At 42.5% G+C, this 27304-nt stretch overlaps 1 protein-coding gene across 2 annotated transcripts in view; it reads left to right on the top strand.

Annotated features, from left to right (window-relative positions):
- Positions 1 to 27304, top strand: part of LOC308311440 (AP-2 complex subunit alpha-2) — a 34560-nt gene that overhangs the window by 3475 nt on the left and 3781 nt on the right. Inside the window, exons 3-23 of one of the 2 annotated variants that reach the window (XM_080758127.1) lie at positions 1270 to 1412; positions 1950 to 2143; positions 2370 to 2499; positions 4855 to 4956; positions 7263 to 7371; positions 8195 to 8345; positions 8603 to 8771; positions 9218 to 9355; positions 9518 to 9625; positions 11696 to 11770; positions 12851 to 12948; positions 13332 to 13563; positions 14567 to 14734; positions 16410 to 16562; positions 19428 to 19585; positions 19828 to 19910; positions 20069 to 20159; positions 20765 to 20887; positions 21599 to 21715; positions 23890 to 23959; positions 26642 to 26776. In XM_080758127.1, the coding sequence (XP_080614253.1) occupies positions 1270 to 1412; positions 1950 to 2143; positions 2370 to 2499; positions 4855 to 4956; positions 7263 to 7371; positions 8195 to 8345; positions 8603 to 8771; positions 9218 to 9355; positions 9518 to 9625; positions 11696 to 11770; positions 12851 to 12948; positions 13332 to 13563; positions 14567 to 14734; positions 16410 to 16562; positions 19428 to 19585; positions 19828 to 19910; positions 20069 to 20159; positions 20765 to 20887; positions 21599 to 21715; positions 23890 to 23959; positions 26642 to 26776 (2747 nt within the window). The remainder of the gene's footprint in view (positions 1 to 1269; positions 1413 to 1949; positions 2144 to 2369; positions 2500 to 4854; positions 4957 to 7262; positions 7372 to 8194; positions 8346 to 8602; positions 8772 to 9217; positions 9356 to 9517; positions 9626 to 11695; positions 11771 to 12850; positions 12949 to 13331; positions 13564 to 14566; positions 14735 to 16409; positions 16563 to 19427; positions 19586 to 19827; positions 19911 to 20068; positions 20160 to 20764; positions 20888 to 21598; positions 21716 to 23889; positions 23960 to 26641; positions 26777 to 27304) is intronic. The other variant, XM_080758128.1, reaches the window with a different exon arrangement.

Here is a 27304-nt window from a genome sequence, read left to right as displayed (position 1 = left end):
CACACACACATTCTAATTGTTTAATTGTGCCCTGCTCATTATTGTAGCAATTATTGTAGCACACACAGTCATTTGAGTCAGCACTTCAAGAGGTTGTCCGCGTGTCCAGACTCAGAATGACAGTATCAGATGGGGCGACAGGAACGTCTAACAGTAAATAAAAACATACGTACACATAGCATGATCAGTCCCGGATTGTAGCTTTTAGTTGGTTGTGACCACATCACATACATGTAGCAAGTTGGCCTATTGACCCCTGCACCCCCCCCCCCCCCCCCCCCTCCACATCCCAACCCCCCACAACACAGATGTTACCATGGAATGTTTACAGTTTACTCTACACACACTCACAGTCACACACACACACACACACACACACACACACACACACACACACACACGTGCGCGCACGTGTGCAGACAGACGTGCACAGGCATGCATGCAGACAGACAGGATGTTGAACAATGCAGCCACTTAAAAGCAGATTGTTGTGAAATCCTCAAGATCGCACAACTCCCCTTTAATCCCCCAGTCTCACACGCACATGCTCACACGCACACACACACACACACACACACACACACACACACACACACACACACACCATTCATAATTTCTCGACCGCGGTCGAGATCATGGACTTCCCGGTCCTTCATTGCCATCCCAGTTCCTGCTTACTGATGTGTCCCTAGCGATGACATCTGGGAACGACAGTCGATGAGTGGCTCTTCCAAGAGAGATTCAGAAGGCGGGTGTAAGTGCCCTCCAGCCGTTTCTCTCATTGAAAGTGTCCATGTCTCGGAGCCATAGAGTAGAATCGGCTCAACGGTCGTCCTAAATATTTTTACTCTGAACCTTAGGCTCTTACTAAGCTGGGATGAGCAGATCTTATGCATGTCATCGCAGGTTGACCACTTCATTCCCTTCCTAGTTTGAAAGTCCCTTTGGTAAGAAGATACAGTATATATTACTTTTAGTCATCAACCTGTTCCTCTGCTGAAATATCTTTACTTTTTGGATTCGATACTGCAAACAGGGTTCTCTCACTGCTCTTGGAGGGCTGGACCCATTTTGACCTATGCACGGAACCTCTTCTCTTAGCTAATAGCGGAGGGTGAGGTTGTGTGTGTGTGTGTGTGTGTGGGAGACAAGGCCCTGGATGGCTACAGTAATATGTGTGGATTAAGAGCGTCTGCTAAATGCCTAAATTGTAAATTGTGTCTGTGTGTGTGTGTGTGTGTGTGTGTGTGTGTGTGTGTGTGTGTGTAGGAGACAAGGCCCTGGATGGCTACAGTAAGAAGAAGTATGTGTGTAAGCTGCTCTTCATCTTCCTGTTGGGACACGACATCGACTTTGGTCACATGGAGGCTGTCAACCTGCTGAGCTCTAATAAATACACAGAGAAACAAATAGTAAGATCTACCTACCTACCTACCTACCCAACTAATGTACCTACCTACCTACCTATCTATCAGTGTGGTCATTAACAGTGATTCACCCTCAGGGGTACCTGTTCATCTCAGTGTGGTCATTAACAGTGATTCATCCTCAGGGGTACCTGTTCATCTCAGTGTGGTCATTAACAGTGATTCACCCTCAGGGGTACCTGTTCATCTCAGTGTGGTCATTAACCCATTCTGACCGGGCACCCGTTTTGGTGTTAGCATCGTGTTATGCTTTAGCTATTGAAAAATAGCAGATCTACAAGCTCATAGCGCGCCACCGAGTGGCGCGCTACGAGCTTGTAGGTCTGCTATTTTTGAAAAAGTCGAAGAACGACTGACATTTTTTAGAATCTGATCTCAGGTCAGAATTGGTTCATCAGACCAGTGTGTGTCCAGTGGAAACCTCGTGTGAATCTGATCTCAGGTCAGAATGGGTTAACAGTGATTCATCCTCAGGGGTACCTGTTCATCTCAGTGTGGTCATTAACAGTGATTCATCCTCAGGGGTACCTGTTCATCTCAGTGCTGGTGAACTCCAACAGCGACCTGATCCGGCTCATAAACAACGGCCTGAAGAACGACCTGTCCAGCAGGAACCCCACCTTCATGAACCTGGCGCTGCACTGTGTGGCCAACGTGGGCAGCAGGGAGATGGCAGAGGCCTTCACTGAGGACATACCTCGCATCTTGGTGGCCGGGTAGGGCACGCACGCACACACACACACACACACACACACACACACACACACACACACACACACACACAGCACTATGAATTGCATATAGCTAATGCACAGTTACAGAGGTGTGTCAGTCATAGAACTGAGAACTGATTCTATCACGGAATGGAGTCCAAAGTCATTGAGAATCTTAAATCAATAAAGGTTTGCAGAGTGCATAGTGACAGTGTTTCCATGGTAACAGGGACACCATGGACAGTGTGAAGCAGAGTGCAGCACTGTGTCTTCTGAGACTCAACAGGACGTCACCTGACCTGGTGCCCATGGGAGACTGGACCGCTAGGGTGGTCCACCTTCTGAACGACCAGCACCTGGTACACACACACACACACACACACACACACACACACACGTTTTCTGCAGGGGGAGTTGAGCTGCCATTTTATCAAAGACCCTTTGGGGAAACTGGACCACGCGGTACTTGGTTTGAGGGGCTCCTGGGGCCCTTCATTGGTGGTTGATTGTGTTAAATTTAGGTTACAAAAATTGTCAATGGGAATTTAATGTATGTTCACAAAGTTTGTGAACATACACTAAAAGCTGGATATAGGAAGGGCTAGCGCCCCTCAAAAAGTGAAGACCTTCTCATTGGTTATAACCCAAACATCGCATTAACCTTTCAGGACAAACTTTGATTGATTGATTGAAATCTTTATTAACAGTTTGCAGAATTACAGTACATTTCAAGCACAAACTCAATACAAAGACTGTTAACTGTGAGTGGACGACCCAATTAAGCCTTACACTTGTTTACAACAGGGTCCACATTGTTCAATTCATCAAAACATTTAGAGACAAACAAATAGACACTTCTATGTAGTTAAAGAACAGAACAGGAATTCATCATATAGGAAGCGAAAAGGGAAAAAAATATATATACAGTGAGGGGAACAGGGGGATAAAAGAAAACGAAAGACAGAGTGTAGGGCGCCTGCACACAACACCATGCGTTGATGCCATGTGTGCATATGTGCAGGCACCCAACACCACGTCCATACAAAAACATAGTACAATCCAGATAAAAATTCAGCTTTTACAGAGGCCAGTTTCGAATTGCAGCCATCCGTAGGTGCCCTTTGAGAGCAGTTTTGAAGGAGCCAAGGGATTCACATGTCTTAATGACTGTTGGTAGGGCGTTCCACATTTTGGTCGCATAGGAGCGAAAATAATTTAGTCCCTTGTTTGTGCCGAATCTGGGTTGTCAAACGCATATTATTAGCTGCCTCAACTGCTGCTAAGAAAACAATTATCAATATTTTGCTGACTCATGAGTTTTCAGAGTAAGTATATTTGTATATGAATATCGATTTTGTTTTTGTCTTTAACGGTTATTTCTTTTCTCAATTCCCCCCCCCCCTTTTTATTGTCTTTGTTTCATTGTTTAAGCTGTCCCTGTGTAAGGCCACCTGCATTGGTGTTTTACATGTTTGTCTTGTTAGAAAATATAAAATAAATATCAAGATCGAAAAGTAAGGGCACAAATTGTGAATGGCCAGAATGAGAGGATGTATGATTATAAGAGCGTCCCTCACTTCACATGGGTGTGATTTTTATCTTTTGACCAACCCAACATTTAGAGGTTAACCTAGGTCTATCGGGTTGGAATAATTTCAAACACTGTCATTGAGGGGCGCTAGCCCCTCCTATGCACAGCTTTGTGTGTAGGTGCTTTTGAGCACGGAATGTGTTTGTAGCACGGAATGTGATTATTTGATTGGCTTGATGTATGATAAGAGTGCCCCTCACTTCACACGGGTGTGATTTTTTTAAATTTGGAATAGCAATGGCACGCATTCTCACTCCAAGGAAATGTCTGGAGCCTTGCCGGCCATTGCGCAGTAAATAAAACAAACATTTTACTTTATCTATAATCAGTACATGTTAGTAACACTAATTTTACTATTTATATGTTTTTGCTGAAAGGCAATCAAAGGTTTACTTTACATGTCATGATTGAGCGTCGGGTAGCTGTGACCCAGTTTTCGCTAAATACGCACGCATGCAGGCAGGCTGGGATTTTTTACGTTAAAAGGTTGGAGAATTATAAACACAGAAACGCCAAAGTGCCTTGTCATGTTGTCATTTTTATTTAGAGGAGTCACCAGGTTCAGAGCTGACAGTGAAATGCAAATGAGCCATTAACTTGAACAATGCCGTCTCCAGGCGGTCTGGAGGTGTGCAATTCGCTGCCTTGGAGGAGAACGGGTGAGAGCGGTCAGTTTAGCCGACAAGTAGCGAAGATTAACAAACAGGGATGGTATGAGGATGGCTAATTTCAGATTTAGAAGACGTTTCACATGAAAAACTAAAAAACTAAACAGAGATTATTTGAATCGAATAATTAGGAAAAGTCATAGATGGTGAACCTTCTGAGAGCTTCATGAGCAAAGATAATCAACTTCAAAATCTCAATTGGTCAGAAAGGCCTCATAGACATGTAAGTAGGCTTGTAACGATGCACTCAACTCACGATACGATACGTATCACGATATGAGGTTCACGATGTTTTCAACACAATTATTTTCCAGACAAATGACAGAATATTTCTTCCCCCCCAAGCTTTTTTCACAATTTTATTTAACTGTGTGTGTGTGTGTGTGTGTGTGTGTGTGTGTGTGTGTGTGTGTGTGTGTGTGTGTGTGTGTGTGTGTGTGTGTGTGTGTGTGTAGGGTGTGGTTACGGCGGCTGCCAGCCTCATCACCACATTGGCTCAGAAGAGTCCAGACGACTTCAGAACCTCCGTCTCATTGGCTGTCGCCCGACTCAGCAGGGTAGGTCTCAAAAGGACAGATCTTACAGTTCCAGGAGCTCCTTTCCACAAGCGACACATTTGCACAACGAAGTGTGAATGAATCAAACATTATGTATACTAGTCCTTACCCGTTCTGAATATATGAACAGCAAATATATATATATATATATAGAATATTAGTGGTCCATGACATGAAAATGATGTTTGACAGTCAGCAATATTGTTGCTTATTCTAGATGTATTTTCGGATTTTCTGACTTTATCTGGCCTGTTAACATTTTCATAGACCTGGTTGCTTGTTTCCCTCTCAGTCAATGTGGCAACCCTGGTCATTGCAGTGTTGATGATGTAGCTTAGCACACAACAGCTAGGACGATGTAGCAGCCTGCTGGCGTCATGTTTAAAAGTATTTAGCGCAATTTATGTCCCCGAATGTATGGATATGGACTTATGGCTCCATCGCTGCCTCTTTCTTTAGTAGAAGTAGAAATTTAACGTGTTGCTGAGTGTTTACCGCGCGCGCGCGCGCGCACACACACACACACACCGCCTCCTGGCCTGAGGGGGTTGGAGTGATGTAAAAACAATATTTGTACAGTGAAATACATCGGTAAAATCGGTAAAATTTAGCCTAGCTGGATTGTGGGAGCGTGCAGATTTTTTTGCCATGGAGAGATGTGTGCTAATAGTGTGGCTCGGTCGGAGATAGACCACGGATAAACGGCTGTGCTGTCTATTAGGAGACACACACACACACACACGTGGCGCCAAATTGTATAGGGCACATTTTGTTGTGTTGCAGCGGTAGCTAGAGGAAGCATGCCAGTGGGGTAACGGTGAAAACGGTGGCCTGTGATGCAGGTGTCGCTAAGGGACGGAGGTGCGAGGTTAATTCACTAATAAATTCATTATTAATCATTAATGTGTCAAATGGGGAAAAGGGCTCCGTTACGCCCTCCATATAATTATGGTCCATGCCTGTGTAAAAAGTGGGAGTGATTCGTGCAGTTAATGATGAGATAACGCGCTGTCAGTGACATTCAGACATTCAGACAGACAGACAGACAGACAGACATTCAGACATTGTTAGAATTATTAGATAGATATATATATGAGACCAAAAGGGGACTCCTGCACATCCAAAAAGACCCATAGGAGGTGCAGTCCCTTCCAAAGAAGGGACTGCACACTCCAGGGAACAGAGACGGACAACTTACTGCATCAACTTATTTATTAGCACGCCACGTTTCGCCGTGAGCTTCGTCAGGTGCTATATATATATATATATATATATATATATATATATATATATAGTTTTTCACACTTTTACAGCATATTATAAAAGAAAATAAATTACTGTAAATCTGTGTGAAACATGTGGATAGGTTTTTTAAGTGTAAAAATGGAAGAATTATTAATATGGATATAAATATGTCAAATTCATAGACATTATATTTGAACACATATGGACAAACCCGCACCTTGACATGAACACAATATACACACATTTATCAATAGACGTGTAGCAATATTGAATGGAAAAGTGATTAAACCCCTCTTTTTCTTTTTTCTTCTTAACACTTAGCCCGCTAGCATTTATTGAAATATTTGACATCTAATTCACGCCAGCATTTTTCCCAGTTGAGCTCTTATTTTGAAAAGCCACATTTCCAGACTTCCGGAAGTAGACATATCCTAGGAAGCTGAACAGGTCTCGTTCAACTGTTGTTTACAAGATGGATCTATGCCGGGACACTGGAGAGGTCCACATCGTGTGCCGTCAAAGAAACGTTGTTTTGACCAAAAATGCCATCTGGGACAAGGAATAGGAGATACAGCCGATTGAAATATACAGATAGAATGGATTATTATGGCGAGGACAGTAAGATAGCTACCCGATGCTAACGCAAGTAGCATTATGGCTTGATTGATCGAAAGCGCTATAAAAGTGCAATTGCCATTGATCAACGGCAATGTGCCACAGGTTCGACTCCCGCTCCCGGCGGCCTTTGCTGCGTGTCCCCCCCCCCCCCCCCCATCTCTCTCCCCATTTCCTGTCAGTCTACTGCATACCTATCCCTCCTATAAAAAATACAGAAATCTATCTTTAAAAAAAAAAGCTCAATACAACGCACAAGTACTAGTAGCCTGATGCTACATTCTTGGTTTACCTGCTATCATATAGTTTATAATGTACAGATTATTAAGTGAGAGAAAAACATGATTCAACTTCTCACGGTCTTCATCAGTGCACGAAATTCATCTCTGTGTGTGTGTGTGTGTGTGTGTGTGTGTGTGTGTGTGTGTGTGTGTGCGTGCGCGCAGATCGTGACATCTGCCTCCGTTGACCTCCAGGACTACACCTACTACTTTGTGGCTGCACCCTGGCTGTCTGTCAAACTGCTGCGCCTCCTGCAATGCTACCCTCCACCTGGTACACTGTGTGTGTGTGTGTGTGTGTGTGTGTGTGTGTGTGTGTGTGTGTGTGTGTGTGTGTGTGTGAGACGTGTGTGTGTGTGTGTGTGTGTGTGTGTGTGTGTGTGTGTGTGTGTGTGTGTGTGTCATGCAGTTAGATATTAAACCTGCCAGTCTCCAGTGATAATGTTTCTGACCGTATTTGTGCACAGAGAGATTGTTGTCTTTTGTTTAAATTATACTTCACATAAGGTTCTAGGGTGGTTCTACAGTGTATCTGTCCTTTATGAGACAGTAAGTTTGCAACTTAGGTTTATACCATATATCACTACACCATTTCTCTTTATATCTGGAAAACATTGACCTTCTGATCATATTGTAACTTATTTTGAAAGATAGAAAATAAAAATCATTAGAATAAAATAAACTTCTCAATTCATTTGTCCAGGGGTGACCACCTCTAAAATCCCAGTTAAAGATATTTTTAGTGAGTCGACTCGCTGGTCACATCTTCACAAGTCTATTCCATAGCCGTAAATTTTTTATTGACCCAAAATTAAACACACCTGAACTTCTCTGTAATGTTTTTTGTCTGAAGTGTACTATTTGGGTTTTGTCCTGGTTTGCCTTCAATCTCCATTTCCAGCATCAATATCCAGCATTTACTGCACATCAATACATAATACAATCAAGAGCTTCCTACACCACCTACAGAATAAATACATAGAATCACATTACTAAGATAAGTGACTATAGTACATTTTCCAAAAGCCATGCTTATATTATCTTCTTTTAAAAGGGTACAAGCTAGTGGTTATATGTTGTGTTGTGCTGCCCTCTAGAGGACGCGGCGCTGCGCGGCCGCCTGACAGAGTGTCTGGAGAGCATCCTGAACAAGGCCCAGGAGCCTCCCAAGTCCAAGAAGGTTCAGCACTCCAACGCCAAGAACGCTGTGCTGTTTGAGGCTATCGCCCTGATCATCCACCATGACAGGTACTGTGCTAGTACACATAGTACTTTACATAGTGCTGTTGTACCTCATTATATGCTCAAAGAAAAAGAAGGCCCAAGAATAATAATTAAGAAAAAGCTTTGTTAAAATGATGATCATTGACACACACACACACACACACACACACACACACACACACACACACACACACACACACACACACACACACACACACACACACACACACTCTCTCTCTCGCTCTCTCTCTCTCGCTCTCTCTCTTCCCACTCCCTCTCAGTGAGCCCACCCTATTGGTCAGAGCGTGTAACCAGCTGGGTCAGTTCCTGCAGCACAGAGAGACCAACCTGAGGTATCTGGCTCTGGAGAGCATGTGTACTCTGGCCAGCTCAGAGTTCTCCCACGAGGCGGTCAAGACTCACATCGACACCGTCATCAATGCCCTCAAGGTGGGCACACACAAAAGGAGTAGTTCACCCAATTTTGGCTTAGGGTTGAAGCCTTGAATTCATGTTCTTTTGTTTTTGTGTAATTCCACTATATTTTAAACTTTAGTTACTAGTTGATTATTATTATTATTATGAAAAAATACATTAACCACTTCAGCCCTATTTACATTTTGGCCATTTGAAATAGCCGATCTACAAGCTCACAATCCGTCGCCATGTGACACATTGTGAGTGGTTATTTTCAACAGATTTTTATACATTTGAAAACTTGAAATGAGACATTCTGCATGAGTACTTTTACTTTGACTGTTGGTACATTTTTGACACCATTACCTCTGCTTTTTCTTAAGTACATTTTGAATTCCAGACTTTTGCTTATTAATATTATATCAGCTTATTAGTACATTGTACATTGATACTTTTTACTTTTACACTACTGCTTCCAGACGGAGAGAGATGTGAGTGTGCGTCAGAGGGCGGTGGACCTCCTCTACGCCATGTGTGATCGCTCCAACTCTAAGCAGATCGTAGCGGAGATGCTGAGCTACCTGGAGACGGCCGACTACTCCATCAGAGAGGAGATCGTATGTAGATGCATGCACGCACACGCATGCACGCACGCACGCACACACACACACACACACACACACACACACACACACACACACACACACACACACACTAACAGAGAATAAACTGACCTTTCTAACAGAGAATAGCATGACCTTTGACCTTCCTACCTACAGGTGCTGAAGGTTGCCATCCTAGCAGAGAAGTATGCGGTGGATTACACCTGGTACGTTGACACCATCCTCAACCTGATCCGTTTCGCCGGGGACTACGTGAGCGAGGAGGTATGGTACCTCATCTATTGTTGTTAGTATTATTATTATTATTATTATTAAGGGACCAAGAAGTCACGAAGTGACTTTGGTGAAAATTGCAGTTCTGATTGAACGGTGCAGTCGGTTTTTGCGAAACGCAGTAATCTGATGAACCGTTTGACCGTTAGCAATGACACTTTGATACACATATGTGTCTCCTCATGCCGAACAACTTTCGTGTTCTGACTTTTGACCTCTGACCTTTAGATCACCCACCATTTTTTATTATATGAAAAACTGTTAAAATGTATCTCCTCCCAGGATCTTTGATAAAAATGCACAAAAACTTCTACACGTGAACTTTGGACCTATATGTAGTACATTTCTTTTAAGTTCAAAGAATGAAGTTTTTATGAGCCAATGAAAATTGCTGGTTTGTGAAAATTCTTCTTTTGTCCCTAATACATACATGCGTCATATGCGTTTGCAACTGTACAGTATGGTAGAGTGTCATGCCAAATATTTGGCCAAAATTCATGGCACTTGTTTCCACATGTTCCTTGACTCAGAGCAAACACATCTGTCACTTTGACAAGTAAGCTCCACCCTCAGATGTTCCGTCATTTTGAGCAGTTTGAAAAATGCTTATATCTGATTTTCTACCTGGATTTTTGAGCAATTCGCGTGAAATGTCCTACACACAATCTATGGACCATTAACTGAAATCCCAGTTGAAGAGAAGTTTGTACGTGAACACATGAACAGCACACACACTGTAGAAATGGATAATGACATGCCCAAAACGAGGACACATACTTGTTACCAAAAACACTGAATGATGTTACTGTTTACAATGAGAAAACTGACTGTGTCCGGTTAGTAGAGCTCTTGCCTTTGGAGCACAAGGTCATGAGTTCAAATCCGGCCACCGCCAACTCAGCCCATGATTCTTATTTGTGCATATTGATCTTATTGCGTATTGTCTTCTTGGTCCCGCCTTATCGCTGCTTGCAGCTATATTTATTATTATTAGTGTGGTTGCCCACAGGCAACCAGACTCTTGTAATTGTAACACTTTATTATTATAATTATTATTATTATTTTTCTTCCACTAGTCTTTATTTTGACGCACTACCCCTCCCTCAGTTTTGACTGTACGCACTTGAGCCATATGTCAAATTGACCGGGAATCGATGGCATGTACTTTGCTAAGAGAAATGTTGTATAGTTTAATTGATATGAATTTATTAGTGAATTAAATTATCCCATTGACTTCAATGGAAAAACGCAAAAAATCACATTAAAGTATTTTTCCCTCTGAGACTGTAAGCACTATAGTTACAAAACTTGGAGGAATATTTCCTAATTATCACTAAAATTAATTAAAAATATATGTTTTTAGGTCGGCCTCATGGTGGCGCTATAACAGCCCACTTTACCTTTTGGCTCATAACTCTTGAACCGTATGTCGTAAAATCAAAATTATTCTTTCCCTGGATTCCTTGGGTCATGACGCATCTCCCCATATAGGCCACGCCCATTTCCGCCATGATGGATTTTCCGCCATTTTGAATTTTGTCCAAAACACACTTTTTGCTTTTCCTCCTACAGATTTTGTCCAAATCTCACAAAAATCTGTACACGTGATCTCTGGACCCATCCGATTAAAACACCAACTGCAGATTTTCGGTAGTGCGTATCGTTCAGCCGTAATCGTCTTCCGAAGTCAGTAGGAGGGGCCTATATCACGAAAAATGCCATAAATCACGAACGGAATGTCCAATCCATCCAAAATTTGAATCACATATCCGGGGTGGTTCGTTCAACCGAGTTCCAAAAGCAATTCCATTTTCATCCATAGGGGGCGCCGCAAACGCGATAAATGTAACCGTTTGTCGGAAAACCAGAATTTCGGGGGTTAAATCCCCTCCGAATTACTTACACACGATCTAAGGTGTGACTTGAAACTGTAACAGGCTGGCAATATCAGTGGGAGGGGTATATATATGTAAGCCACTGCGGCAACCACACTCTGCAATTTTTTTAAATTGCGACCTCTACGAGGTTGTCTAGTTATTATTGTTATTGTTAATATTTTAGGTGTGGTACAGAGTCATCCAGATCGTCATCAACCGTGATGACGTGCAGGGCTACGCTGCCAAGACCGTCTTTGAGGTGAGAACACACATTTAAATATCCATAACTGATTTAAAATAGATACTGTATGTGCAGAGCTGTAGGTTGAAATATTCTAAAGTAATTTACAAATACGTAGCTATGTTACAGAGCTTTTTTGATGGATGATTTTGGCCCCATACAATTCCAATGGGAGTCACGTGGTTAGACCAAACATTTTTGTTTGATGGGCAGAACACAGCCATCAAACACAAATGTTTGGTCAAACCATGTGACTCCCATTGGAAAAGCATTGTGGCGGCCACCTAACAACAGACAAGACACAGAACATGTTTGATATGTGTGTATGGGCCATAGACTGTAAGAAATATGGACAAAGCGTTCCCCGGGTCTAACATGAACGTAAAATGAAGCCTGTCAGTCCTTGTAATGGAAGTCGCCATCTTTCTAGATCCGTTTGGGCCCAGCTGGCCCATTGGCTGGCCCAGACAACGAGGTGGGACTTCCCCCCTTCTTCTTCGTTGGTTTTTATTTTGACTCGAGTGGGTGGGGGATCCCGTTCATAGACTGTAACGGTAGCCACGCCCCTCAGAACATGCGCGACCTTATGGTATTTTTTTTATAAACGGGACCATAATTTTCCAAAAAGAATATTATGACATTAGAAATGAGACTTTAAACTAGTGACTGGAAGCAAAAAGTATTCATGACCATGTTTATTAAGGTAATACAGTCTAGGTGAAGTTGGGCCCAAATACATGGACTTCTATGGGGCTATGGGTTTTTTTGGGCCCACTGACAGCGCCACAACAGGCCATTATATGAACTTTCAGGAAATCCCGATTTCCTTGTGGCTTCACAAAATATCTGTCTGACTGCCCCCCTGGTATGGGCCTTTAAGGGCTGCAATTCCCAAATGTGCATCTATCCTATGCTGCCTCCTTGTGGTCACTGATTGACTTGCATACATGCAGTGGGCAAACCCAGGTTGACCTTGATCCAATAATATGTCCAGACTCCGTGTGTCTCATGTTCTAATGGTTCTTCCTCCAGACTCATATATATATATATATATTATATATATATTCAATGTATATATTCTAATGTTTCTTCCTCCAGGCACTGCAGGCTCCAGCGTGTCATGAGAACCTGGTGAAGGTGGGAGGATACATCTTGGGAGAGTTTGGAAACCTCATCGCCGGAGACTCACGATCCAGGTGTGTATACTAGGAGGAGGTGTGTGCTGTATCCTAGGAGATGGGTTCTGTATGCTAGGTGAGTGAGTTACCATCCTACTGTATCCTAGGAGATGGGTTCTGTATGCTAGGTGAGTGAGTTACCATCCTACTGTATCCTAGGAGATGGGTTCTGTATTCTAGGTGAGTGAGTTACCATCCTACTGTATCCTAGGAGATGGGTTCTGTATGCTAGGTGAGTGAGTTACCATCCTACTGTATCCTAGGAGATGGGTTCTGTATGCTAGGTGAGTGAGTTACCATCCGCTCCTGACCGGATCAGAAACCCGAGAATGGTATGTGTCTCAGGCTAAGTTCAGTGGTGTGTGTGTGTGTGTGTGTGTGTGTGTGTGTGTGTGTTCCAGCCCTCTGGTCCAGTTCAACCTGCTCCACTCAAAGTTCCACCTGTGCTCGGTACCGACCCGCGCTCTGCTGCTCTCCTCCTACATCAAGTTCATCAACCTGTTCCCGGAGGTCAAGGTCACCATCCAGGATGTGCTGCGCTCCGACACGCAGCTGAGGAACGCTGACGTGGAGCTGCAGCAGAGAGCCGTGGAGTACCTGAGGCTGAGCTGTATCGCTAGTACCGATATACTGGTAAATATATAAAATATACACATAATACCTGAAGCTGAGCTGTATCACTAGTACTGATATTCTGGTAAATGTATAAGAGTTTTCTGGTAAAATTCTATATATATAAAACTGCCTTGTGCAGTAGTTTACGCAGTTTGTGGATACCTTGTCACCAGACATTTATCATTGTTTATTCTTTACTTATTTTACCAACAAAGAACTTTCCCTTCACGGGCTCCCCGATCCGTAAATACCCAAGACACGCACGGGTCTGATCTGTGTGATACCCGAGTGGATCCGAGAAGACCTGTACTACTGTGTGACCGCGTGTACGGCGCGACAGACAGTGACGCGCTTCACTGGTCAAAGAGAAATGCAATGAAGTGCCGTTTAACGTATGCAATGTTTTAGGCTGGTTTAGGATAAGATTACTGCAGCCGTGCAGCGTAACAACAAAAAAGTTCGAATTGAAATCGAACCAAATTGTGACGGGTCCATCCGGGTTTTCTTCTTTTCTTATTATTTGAATATGTTATTATTTAGATAGTACTAGCCCTTACCTGTTGTGAGATATCCACCCTCGCGGGGGGTACTGCGCCCTGGGTGCGTTTTCGTATTTTTAATTCACTAATAAATTCATTATTAATCATTAATGTGTCAAATCGAAAAAAGGGCTTCGTTAAGACCTCCATATTATTATGGTCCATGCCTGTGTGGGAGTGATTGGTGCAGGCAGTGAGGAGCTATGGTAGTCACAGTGACACACAGACACACAGACAGACAGACACACACACACACACACACACACACACACACACACACACACACACACACACACACACACACACACACACACACACACACAGACATTGACTGAATTATAGTATGATATTCTTTAGACTGATGCTAGCTTCTTGGTTTACCTGTGATCACTGTCTCTCTGCATTCTATGTATGTGTTTACTGTACCTTGTTTACTCTGTCTCACTTCCTCTCTCTCTTCCTCTCCCTCCCTCTCTCCCCAGGCTACAGTGTTAGAGGAGATGCCTCCGTTCCCAGAGAGGGAGTCGTCCATCCTGGCTAAGCTGAAGAGGAAGAAGGGTCCGGGCAACGTTCCTGACCTTGACGAGGTCCGCAGGGAGAAGGAGAAGGAGCGCAACGTCAACGGAGGCACCGAACACACCAACAGCAAGGTAGTGACTGCACCCACGACCTGATAACTACCGTTTGTACACAAGTTAGTGACTGCACCCACCAACCTGACATTTATAACTATGTATACAAGTTAGTGACTGCACCCACCAACCTGACATTTATAGCTATGTATACAAGGTAGTGACTGCACCCACCAACCTGACATTTATAACCATGTATACAAGGTAGTGACTGCACCCACCAACCTGACATTTATAACTATGTATACAAGGTAGTGACTGCACCCACGACCTGACATTTATAACTACCGTTTGTACACAAGTTAGTGACTGCACCCACCAACCTGACATGATATGATATAGTACTTTATTGTCAGTTCACACTGAGATTTGTCTTGCGACACAGCAGCCAAGTATGCAGAACACATACTGTATACAAACACAAAGAACAAGACAATTTACATACATAAAGACATGAGCAATATCCACCGCTTAGATTATCCTGTGGCTACTACATCTCCTGATTAAGCCTCAAGGTCGACTGGTAGACAAAGGACCTCTTTAGTCTGACCTTATTGTATGCTGGTACACCATATCTCCTTCCTGAAGGTAGCAACCTATATTCTCCATACAACACATGCTTAGTATTAGAGGTGATATCCCTTGCTAACCTTAGGATGCTGTTATCATAATTATGTGGATGTATAAAGTTTCTGAAGTTGTCTTTGCTTTGTTTTCTTACACACTGAATCAATCTGATCTTTCCATGACAAAAGATGGTCTATTACTACTCCTAGGTATTTGTACAAACATACCTGGTTGATCGGTTCACCATGAATAGTAATGGGGGATCTGTGTATCTCTGGTGGTGTACCAAAAACAATCTCTTCTGTCTTTTTTGTGTTAATGATGAGAGCGTTGTTATCACAAGGTAGTATATAAGGTAGTGACTTCACCCACTGACCTGCCATTTATAACCATGAATACAAGGTAGTGACTTCACCCACTGACCTGACATTTATAACCATGTATACAAGGTAGTGACTGCACCCACCAACCTGACATTTATAACCATGTATACAAGGTAGTGACTGCACCCACCGACCTGACCTTTATAACCATGTATACAAGGTAGTGACTGCACCCACCAACCTGACCTTTCTAACCATGTATACAAGGTAGTGACTGCACCCACCGACCTGACCTTTATAACCATGTATACAAGGTAGTGACTGCACCCACCGACCTGACCTTTCTAACCATGTATACAAGGTAGTGACTGCACCCACCGACCTGACCTTTATAACCATGTATACAAGGTAGTGACTGCACCCACCGACCTGACCTTTATAACCATGTATACAAGGTAGTGACTGCACCCACCGACCTGACCTTTCTAACCATGTATACAAGGTAGTGACTGCACCACCGACCTGACCTTTCTAACCATGTATACAAGGTAGTGACTGCACCCACGACCTGACCTTTATAACCATGTATACAAGGTAGTGACTTCACCCACCGACCTTACATTTAGACTGCACCTGGGCAAACATCTAATTCCTTTTTTGGGTGTTGAGCTAAAAGGTTTGGGACCCACTGTCCTACCGGATAGTGCATACACTGCTTCATCAAATTATGAAGCTCTCTCCGTTTATTCCGTCTGTCCCTGTGACTGCTCCCTCCCTTCCTGTAACTTGTCCTCCTGGGTCAGTCCTCTCCCTCATTGGTGGTGGACCTCCTCGCCAGCCCCGCCCCCCTCCCTACCAACAGGCCCCGCCCTGTCTCCTCCTATGGCTCCTCCTCCCACCTGCCGCCCCCCCTCGCTCCTCGCCACGCCCCCATCATGCTCTCTGCTCCCACCATGGTACAGTGAATGCATGCCGCACGTGTGTGTGTGTGGCGTGCTAACTGACAGTTAGGTGATACTGTTGGACCTAGTGGAAGCATGCTGTGTGTGTGTGTGTGTGTGTGTGTGTGTGTGTGTGTGTGTGTGTGTGTGTGGTGTGCTAACTGACAGCTAGGTGTGCTGTTGGACCTAGTGGATGCATGCTGTGTGTGTGGTTTGCTAATTAAGTAGGGGTGTAACGATACATTTCATGTAATTGCCACTAAAGATCGCGGCTATTCCAGCACTCTATGCAGCGTCCATCTGTTCGAGTCAAATACACTGAGCCGAGCGTTGCCTAGCGACGGGGAACCCTACGGTAGATATTAGCGACACCATTCTGGATTAATAAATACCCCAAAAAAGACTTCAAAGACGTTCCTGGCAGGGAAAGAGTTGCCTGAAGAAGAATGATGCCTGAAGAAGGTCTGTAGGGACCCAAACGTTGCCTTCAATAAACATAACTACCCTTGTACTGAGCAGATATTCAATGTGCGTGCGGGCGTATTTTTCTTTATTAGGGAATATTATTTATTCAGTCATGCATGCAGTATTACATACATACATATTTTAGTAGTGGTTCCTTGAGGAGGTACCAAATGGACACTTACAGGTCTGTAACTCTGAGAGTGTATACATGGAACTAAATGGACCCTTATGGGTCTGTAACTCTGAGGGCTCTATTTTACGTGTCTTAAGTACCAGGTCTTATGACTTAACTTAAGACCTGGAGGTCTTGACTTAAGTCATAAGACCTGGTACTTAAGACATGCAAAATAGGGCCCTGAGAGTGTATAAATGGACCCGTACAGGTCTGTAACTCTGAGAGTGTACACATGATGGAACCATGGACCTGTGGTTCCATTTGTACACACTCAGAGTTATGGTGGTCCTCGAAATGAAAAGGTTTTAGAACCACTCATATTATAATTGTATCAGACGACCCTGAAGTCCACATAACCAGCTCTGACAGTGTGATAAAGTCCAGTTTCCAGACATGGTTCCAAAATGTGATTGAAACCATTCTGATGTTGGATCCGGTTCCTCGGGACCAGTGTTGATGATTACTGAATTTTGTATGCAGTTTTAGTAATTAGTCTTTTGATTAAAATCTATTTAGTTTTTGTCACATTTTTGTCATCTGATATGTTTTAGTGATAGTCAGTGGTGGAAAATAACGAAGTACAATTACTTCGTTACTGTACTTAAGTACAAGTTTGGAGAATTTGTACTTTTATTGACTACTTTTCTTTTGCTGTATTTTTACTTTTACTTCGTTACATTTACAAGGAAAAAATCGTACTTTTAATGCGCTATATTTAAAATCGGACACCTCGTTACTCGCTACAAATTAAATAATAAAATCTTATATTTGTCTTACTGGAGGAATGCGCAGTTGAGAATTGAACAGGGCTGCTCCACTCTCAGATAATAGGGGGCGGAGTTGTGTTCTGCTGCCTGGCCTGCTTTGAAGACGGCAAGACGCACACACTGTGTTGTTTTGTCACACGCATTCAACATGGATGCATTAAACATGCCTTAATATTTAGCGGAAAACCAACCAATAAGTCCCTATCCGACACAAATTAACTAATCTTTCTCAGCCGTCACTGGAGCGCGCATCTAGCTACTGCATGATGATCATGCACGCTGACAGACAGCAGACACTGTCCCAACTCCTAACACAAACACTGAGGGAACTTGTTGTTGTACACACATAATGTGCCACGAAAAATAGCTTCCAATAGCTTAGTTGGTTATTATCGCTTCGAGGAGGTACGTGTCCATAATATCGCCACGAACGGCCAACAAAAGACATCTCTCTTCCACAGTGAAGCCTAATTTATTCTTCGCCGTACAAAGTGTTCCGTGCTGAAAATAGCTGATATACAAGCTCACAACTCGTCGCGTCCGGACACGTTGTGAGCTTGTAGATCAGCCAACCCCAGCATGCGGAGATGCAGGCTCTGAGAACGTTCAGAAACTTTTGCCTTCACAATAAAAGCATGCAAAAGCCCATATAGAGAAGGAAAAATAATTCGGTGGCATTTCACATTGCAAAAGAGCAATTTTTGTAAAATGTAAAAAATATATAAAAATTAAAGCAAAAAAAGAACGAAAAAGAACTATAATAGTTCATTTTTCAAAATTTGGAATGATGAACTATGAACGGAACTAGTTCATTTAAAAAATGTTGAACTGTGAACTGAACTATAGTTCCTAAAAAAAAGAACTTTCCCAACACGATGTATGCTGTTGGGGGTTCTGTATTTTCAGTATTTTTTGGAATAAAGCCACTTTTGACAGGATGACAATTTTGGAAATTCATTTCTTTGTATTCATTTTGAAAATAATTTTGTATTTTGTACTTTGTACTTGTACTTTGTAATTTTTACTTTTATACTTAAGTACATTTTACGCCGGGTAAATTTTTGTACTTAAGTACATTTTATTTGAGGTACTTTTATACTTTTACTTAAGTAACTTTCTTAATGGGCACTTTGTACTTTTACTTAAGTAATTTTCAAGTAGAGAATCAGTATTTTACTTAAGTAAAATATTTTTGTACTTTTTCCACCACTGGTGATAGTCTAGTTTTAGTCGACTAAATTTCATAAGATGTTTAGCTGACTAAATGCACTTGGTTTTTGCCAAAGATGTATTTTTGGCCGTGCCTTGATGCTTCATAAAGCCTGATTTTACACTTGTTTGCATGCTGAAAATAGCAGATCTAAAAGCTCACAACGCGTTGCACTGTGATTCATTGTGAGCTTGTTGTGAGCCTACCCCTCTTGCTCCTCCTCTTGCATCATCATCAAGCCCCAAATGACTCCTCCCCCCCAGGTTTCCCCCACCCCTTCCACTGACCTGCTGGGCATAAGCCCTGCCCCTCCTGCGGCAGCCAGTCTGCTAGTGGACGTCTTCTCCGATGGCCACTCTCCCCTGGCCATCGATGTCTCTGCCCCCCCTGCAGCGGCTGTGTCGGACGAGAACTTCCCCAGGTAGGAGGAACCTGACTCCAGAGGCCCCGCCTCTGCATCGCTGTTGCCATGTCCGCTTATTAGAAGTGACTGGGCTTTTTATTTATTTTTCTGTAAATGTCACACTTAAATATATATTATTTTGCAATTGTATTGCTTTTTTGGGCTTGTTTCTAAAGTGTAGTTGTTTATTTTTTGACTTGTTTCTAAAGTGTAATTGATCATTTGAACTTGCTTCCTAATGTGTGTTTGCGTGCATGTAGGTTTGTGTGTAAGAACAACGGTGTGCTCTATGAGAACCAGCTGCTGCAGATCGGACTCAAGTCAGAATACAGACAGAACCTGGGTGAGTTATAATTTCATCATTAATTAGTTACATCATTAATTACATCTAGGGGTGATGTGTTGTCTCTCTTCAGATCCTGTGTATGTGAACCATATATGTTGTATGTGTACCATATGTTTTATGTATGTTCTTATACATGTTTTAAAATATGTTTTCAGGTCGTATGTACGTGTTTTTCGGCAACAAGACTTCAACTCAGTTCCTCGACTTCTCATCATCTGTCATCGACCAGGAGCCCCTTGATAGTCATATCCTTTAATTTACATAAATACATAGTCATTATCATATAATTTCATTTACTTAAATATATATTCATAATCATATCCTTTCATTTTCATAAGAACTTTGGTCCAGTCATTTAGAACATTGGTCCAGTTCAATTAGAACATTTCTGTCTATGCAGGTAGGTTCTACTGTTATCAGCTGGGTAGGGCTATATACAGGTAGAGGGAGGATAGTCTCATGTAGCCAAACAACCATTCCACAATCTGGAACTATACATCCATTCTAGAAAATGGATTTTAAAATATCTTTACATTTTATTTATTTATTTCCATTTCTGCTAAGCAGCAAGACATATCTGCTTTGATGTGTGACAGTGTAAACCTTAACCCCTCCCCCACAGTGTAAACCTTAACCCCTCCCCCACAGTGTAAACCTTAACACCTCCCCCATAGTTAAACCTTAACCCCTCCCTCTCAGTGTAAACCATAACCCCTCCCCCACAGTTAAACCTTAACCCCTCCCTCTCAGTGTAAACCATAACCCCTCCCCCACAGTTAAACCTTAACCCCTCCCTCTCAGTGTAAACCATAACCCCTCCCCCACAGTTAAACCTTAACCCCTTCCCCACAGCTGAATGTCCACGCCAAGCCTGTGGAGCCCCTGGTGGATGGAGGAGCTCAGGTTCAACAGGTCCTCAACATCGAGTGTGTGTCCGACTTCACAGACGCACCGGTACTCAATATTACATTCAGGTACTCAACCTTAGATTCAGTTATTCTCCCTTCCCTAAAACACCATGGACAACGCAGACTCTTCTCCCTCCTCTAAAACACCCTGGACAATGCTCCACGCATCCTAGACTCTTCTCCCTTCCCTATAAAACCCTGGACAACACTCCACTTGTCCCAGACTCTTCTCCCTTCCCCAAAACACCCTGGACAACACTACACACGTACTAGACTCCCTTCCCTAAAACACATGGTTTTGGTTTTCTGGACAATGCTCCACAATTCCACAATTTGTATGTTAGGTTAGGTATGGCGGTGTCCTCCATTGTGTGTAGTTGTTAATGTGTATTATTAAACCGTTTACATGCCGTTGGCCCATTACCATAGGTGGTATCGTGAGGGCAGTGCCAGCGAAATGCGCAACATCAACAAAGAAGAAGAGCCATCTTCCGGCCGAGCCGGAAGTGATTGCCCTCCATTCAGGCTCCAGGCACGGGCATAACATTTATAGCGCGACCTCAAATTAGTTTTATAGGCTCTAAACATGGTACTTTATCTCAATCTGATTATCTCAATGCGTTAGATTGCGTGCGTGTGCGTGCATGATGCTAACAACGGTAAATAAAATACTATAATTCTGGATTAAATGACATTAATCAAACACAAGATTTCTCCTTTTGGCAAAACGAGAGTTTTTTTCAATAAAGAATGTGTTTTAACATGGTTGTGTGTTAGGTACGGAGGTGTCCTCCAGAACATTGCGGTTCAACTCCCAGTGACTCTCAACAAGTTCTTTCAGCCCACAGAGATGAACGGCCAGGACTTCTTTCAACGATGGAAACAACTGGGAGCGTAAGAGCTGTTAAATCATGCTATTATGATAATCATTAACATTATGTTAATATTACAATATATAACATTACATTATAATTATGATAACTTCTATTATAACATAAGATATTTAACATCACATTATAATTACTTGCGCAAGCTCGCCCGGTCTGTGTGCACCGTGCCAGCCAACCCGCCACTTGATGCGTATGCAAATAAAACAGCAAATTTGTGCCTAGTTTGCTGGGACCAGATTACATAAATGACCATGTGCCTTACGTCATCATTTAGAGCTAGTCATACGTATACTATATACATAATCAGTAAAAAGAAAATAGCAAATTGTGCCTGATTTGCTGGGACCAGAGTACATGGTGTGTATACAGTATGTATGAATAGCTCTCAATGATGATGTAAGAAATATGGTTATTTATGTAATCTGGTCCCAGCAAACCAGGCACAAATCTGCTGTTTTATTTGCATACGCATCAAGTGGCGGGTTGGCTGGCACGGTTTTTGGCGCAAAGTAACCACAGTATACCGCTAATCAACTTACAACTACATACTCTATATAGTATATGTATATGTATACGTATGTCTTACGTCATCATTTAGAGCTAGTCATACATATACTATATATATAATCAGTAAAATAAAATAGCAAATTGTGCCTGATTTGCTGGGACCAGAGTACATGGTGTGTATATGTATGACTAGCTCTCAATGATGACCTTTTTTTCATCACATATCAATGATTTATTCTTCTTTAAAAAACAAAAAAGGGATCCAGAATATATCTACATCGATAAAACTGTATTTCTTATATAGATAGAAACTTAACCATACTTAATAATACTAGGTGTTTATATGCATAAAGTATGTAGGTAGCAAATAGTTACACCTAATAATTAGACATTTCAAACGTTCCTTTGTACAGAGTACAGAGATACTGAGATTTGACAGTTTACATACTACATACTCTCTACTACATACTCTGTATGTAGTTGTAACTAGAACAACTACATACAGTCTGTGCCTGGTTTGCTGGGACTAGTTACAAGTTACAAGTTACAACATTACGTCATATACACACCATGTACTCTGGTCCCAGTTCACAACGATGACGTAATGTTGTAACTGGTCCCAGCAAACCAGGCACAAACCTACGGTTGAAAAAAACTTGGCTTCACTTTTTGGAACCAAGTAACCACAGTATACTGCTAATCAAATTACAACTACATACTCTGTATGTAGTTGTAATGTGATTTGTAATTTGTAAATCTGTGCCTGGTCTGCTGGGACCAGACTACACAGATGACCATATCTCTTACGTCATCACTGAGAGCTAGTCATACATATACACACCGTGTACTCTGGTCCCAGCTCTCAAAGATGACGTAATGTGGTATCTGGTGGGACCAGATTATACAGATGACCATTTCTCTTACGTCATCACTGAGAGCTAGTCATACACTGTAAGTGTATGCCTGGTTTGCTGGGACTAGTTACAAGTTACAACATTACGTCATATACACACCATGTACTCTGGTCCCAATTCTCAACGATGACGTAATGTTGTAACTGGTCCCAGCAAACCAGGCACAGACTTACCGTTGAAAAAAACTTGGCTTCACTTTTTGGAACCAAGTAACCACAGTATACTGCTAATCAAATTACAACTACATACTCTGTATGTAGTTGTAATGTGATTTGTAATTTGTAAATCTGTGCCTGGTCTGCTGGGACCAGACTACACAGATGACCATATCTCTTACGTCATCACTGAGAGCTAGTCATACATATACACACCATGTACTCTGGTCCCAGTTCTCAACGATGACGTAATGTTGTAACTGGTCCCAGCAAACCAGGCACAGACTTACGGTTGAAAAAACTTGGCTTCACTTTTTGGAACCAAGTAACCACAGTATACTGCTAATCAAATTACAACTTAATGATTATACATTTCAAACGTTCCTTCACAGAGATACTGAGATGTGATAGTTTCCAGCGGTCGAAAGTACTTGCACGCTCTGCTTGCGCACTAGTAGGCCATTTATGGCCTACTAGTGTGCAACAAGCAAGTATGCACTCGGCAGAGTGCAGTTCTAGTTATTATTATAACTTCTGTTATAACATAATGAAACAGCTGGGAGTGTAAGACAAATTGCCATGCCCCTCCCCCCTGTGTTCAGGCCTACACAGGAGGTGCAGAAGATCTTCAAAGCCCAACATAGCATGGACACTGAGGTCACCAAAGCTAAGGTAACTTCTATCACTAGAGGGCACCAAAGCTAAGGTAACTTCTATCTCCATTAGAGAGCACCAAAGCTAAGGTAACCTGGGAGGAATTGATGATTGTGATTCAATTCAATGTTTGTTTTGTAAACACCATTGACAATGAAGGGAAAATGTATGTCATAATGTGCCTCATTACGTCCCATTGTCTCTTTTGGCGTTATTTACTGAGTACGCTAGTACCCTAGCCTGCCAAACCCTGCCAAACCCGGAACCTCCGTTTTCCATGGTTTATATATATATATATTTTTTTTAAAGATTTTTTTTTTTTTGCCGCTTACGCCTTTTATTGGTTTTTTGAAGGGACAGACAGTAGGCTGACAGGAAACGGGAGAGAGATGGGGGAAGACGTGCAGTGAAGGCCGTGTCGGGTTCGGGAGTCGAACCTGCGGCACACTGCGACTGGATTACCAGTCGGGTGCCCAGACGGTTACGCCACCGCCTGGGCAGGGTTTATATTGTTTAATCCATGTTTTTATCCGATCAAATCGTTAGCTACTCTTCGTTAGCATAACACTCACAGTGGTCACGGCCATTTTGAAGATGTGCGCGCATCCACTTGCATTCTAAGCCCTGCATTCAAAGCCTTGTATCTCAGAAACGTCATTGAGGGACCGTTTCTGGGGAAGACAAGGGTTTTCAATGGCCGACAAAAGGGGCTGTGATACTCGCGGGAATTGTCTTTTAATGGCGTTTAATGTTTGTTTTACATCACCATTACATCACCTACATGAGTTAGACTTTAATATATTAGTGCCCCTCACTTCACACGGGTGTGCTTCATACCTTAGCATGGCAGATTACATAATTATGTTTATAATTATAATTATAAATTGGGGAGAAACGGGTTAAAAAGACAGAAAATCACACCCATGTGAACTGAGCGGTTCAGTTTGTGTGTTTGTGTGACCCAAATGCAACACCAATTAGCTGACTGCTCAGTGTGAATGGCCCAGCGGCTCAGCAGTGTGTGACCCGAATCATACTGGGGTCAATGGGTCGTACTCTAAACAGACATAGAGGCTGCGTCCGAAATCATTCCCTATGCCCCATATAGTGCACTACTTTGAGGTTCCGCCATTTTGTTATAGTGTCCGAATATGTAGTGAGCATTTTTGCACCCTAACGTAGTGGACTGAAGTATCCCACAATGCACCGGGAATTGTAGGGAGCATCCGATGGTCACTACAAAAACACAGCGAAGCAAATCTGCCCCATAATGCATTGCGCAAGCTCGCTCTTGAGCGCACATGCACGCGTTTGCGCACGTGCGCTGCTTCTGCATGCATGCGCTCATTGCGCTTCAACTCAGAAGAGGCAGAAGTTGAACCAGCGAAAGAACTCAACACAAATGTACTTTTTAAACTTTCGTTTTCCCCTCTTTTCTTCCCTGGCGGATCTCGAAGCTACAGATCTCGAGACAAATGATCTGTGCATTTATTTGAAATTGTTTTATTTTATTTATAATAAATCTACTCATTTGCAATAGTATTACTAATCTGATTCATTGTATCACCCAGGCCCAGTGCATGACGTTAGGAGAGGAATCAGTTGCTTGCTGTAGAATATATTTGTGAGATTCTGTATCACAAACGTAGGCTAAATACATGCATGTGAGACACATATTAATTGTGTCCGAACATATGTTTTATTAATATTCATTAATTCCTGCCATGAAAAAATATGCTATCTAACATTATTTAATTGAATTGCGATAAATGTATTAAAACTTCTTGTGTAGGCAGTCATTTATTGGACTGCTGTTTCTGTTAACACCAAATGTCCGTATTGTGAGCAGAGCTTGTAGATCGGCTACTTTTGGTAATTCTTTACCAAAAGTACCCAAGTAAAAATATACAAGCTCACAACACGGACGTTGTGCGTTGTTATAGATCGGCTATTTTTGCCGTATCCCCCCCGCCCCAGGATTAGCGGGGGTTCATGTGGTTAAGATTCAATCATGCTGCTGATATTTTCATATATTGTCAAGGTTGTGCACTGTTTTCATATTGCTGGATAATGGATATAGCCTAATATTAATTTATTGACAATGGGCCTATGATTTTAAAATAACCTTTTTATCATAGATATATAGGCCTAAATGCCTGCAAACATATTTTCATTAACCTATTTTTCTTTATTCATTCATGAATTTAAAAATAACTTTACAAACTGTCCTTGCAGGGAGGTGACAGCCTGCAGTCACTTATTTGATACAGTCTGTTCCTAGCGGAAATTCAGCAGCAGTGTTTTGATTGGTTTCTTGTAGTCAGTTGATTCTTCATATCCAAATGAGTGAAACGGCCGGGATGATTTGTTTATTTTTCAAACTGTTCTTTATGAGGCGATCTGAAAAAAACTAATGGGGATTTCATTCAAATAAAAAGTACATGAACCTGCGGAACTACAGCGCCCTCTACCGATATCGACGTCAGAGTCGGTGCTCCCCATACAGGGAGTATTGTCCGAAATCATCACTATAGAGTCCACTAGAGTCTGGATCCCCGTATGGGGGATAGGGAGTAGGGAACAACCCTAGCAATTCGGACGCAGCCAGAGACACACACACAGCCCTTCATTGGAGCGTTGTGCACCGCTCAAAAGCGACATAATTCTGATGACTGTGTGCGTGCGTGCATGCATGTGTAGATCATAGGCTTCGGAGCAGCCCTCCTAGACGGGGTGGACCCCAACCCCTCCAACTTCGTGGGAGCGGGGGTCATCCACACCAAGACCACCCAGGTGGGCTGTCTACTGCGGCTGGAGCCCAACACACAGGCACAGGTACACACACACACACACACACACACACACTCACACACACACACACACACACACATGTATACGCACACACACACACACACACATGTATACGCACACACAATGCCTTGATTCAGTTGATTGATTGAATACTTTATTAACAGTTTGCAGAAAAAAGCTCAGTAAAGTGCAGTTCAATACAAGGTCTGCTAAGAGGATTTAAAACCCAAGAAAGATCTGTGCCAATGGCGCGATTTCTCATGTTTAGCTACTTTACCCATCTGTTCCAATGACGGCATGCTCGTCATTTATTGATTAATAATGATTCAGATTGATATTGCTGATATTTTACCGTATGGCGGTATGTCTACCGACACTAGGCAACGTTTTTCTCTGAATTGAGGTGATTGAACATGACGTTGATCTTAGGAGCTCAATAAAAAGATCTGCATTAACACCAGACACAAACAGGATGGGTCATCACACTGCGGTTACAATATAACGCTATTGATGAAAGTGAAAGTAGCGACCAGCGGATCAGCAATGGCCGAT

This window comes from Protomyctophum bolini (genome assembly GCF_963924005.1).
Source record: "Protomyctophum bolini genome assembly, chromosome: 1".
Taxonomy (NCBI): Eukaryota; Metazoa; Chordata; class Actinopteri; order Myctophiformes; family Myctophidae; genus Protomyctophum; species Protomyctophum bolini.
Note: the sequence above shows the minus strand (reverse complement) of the source record. Positions and strands in the feature narration are given on the sequence as shown.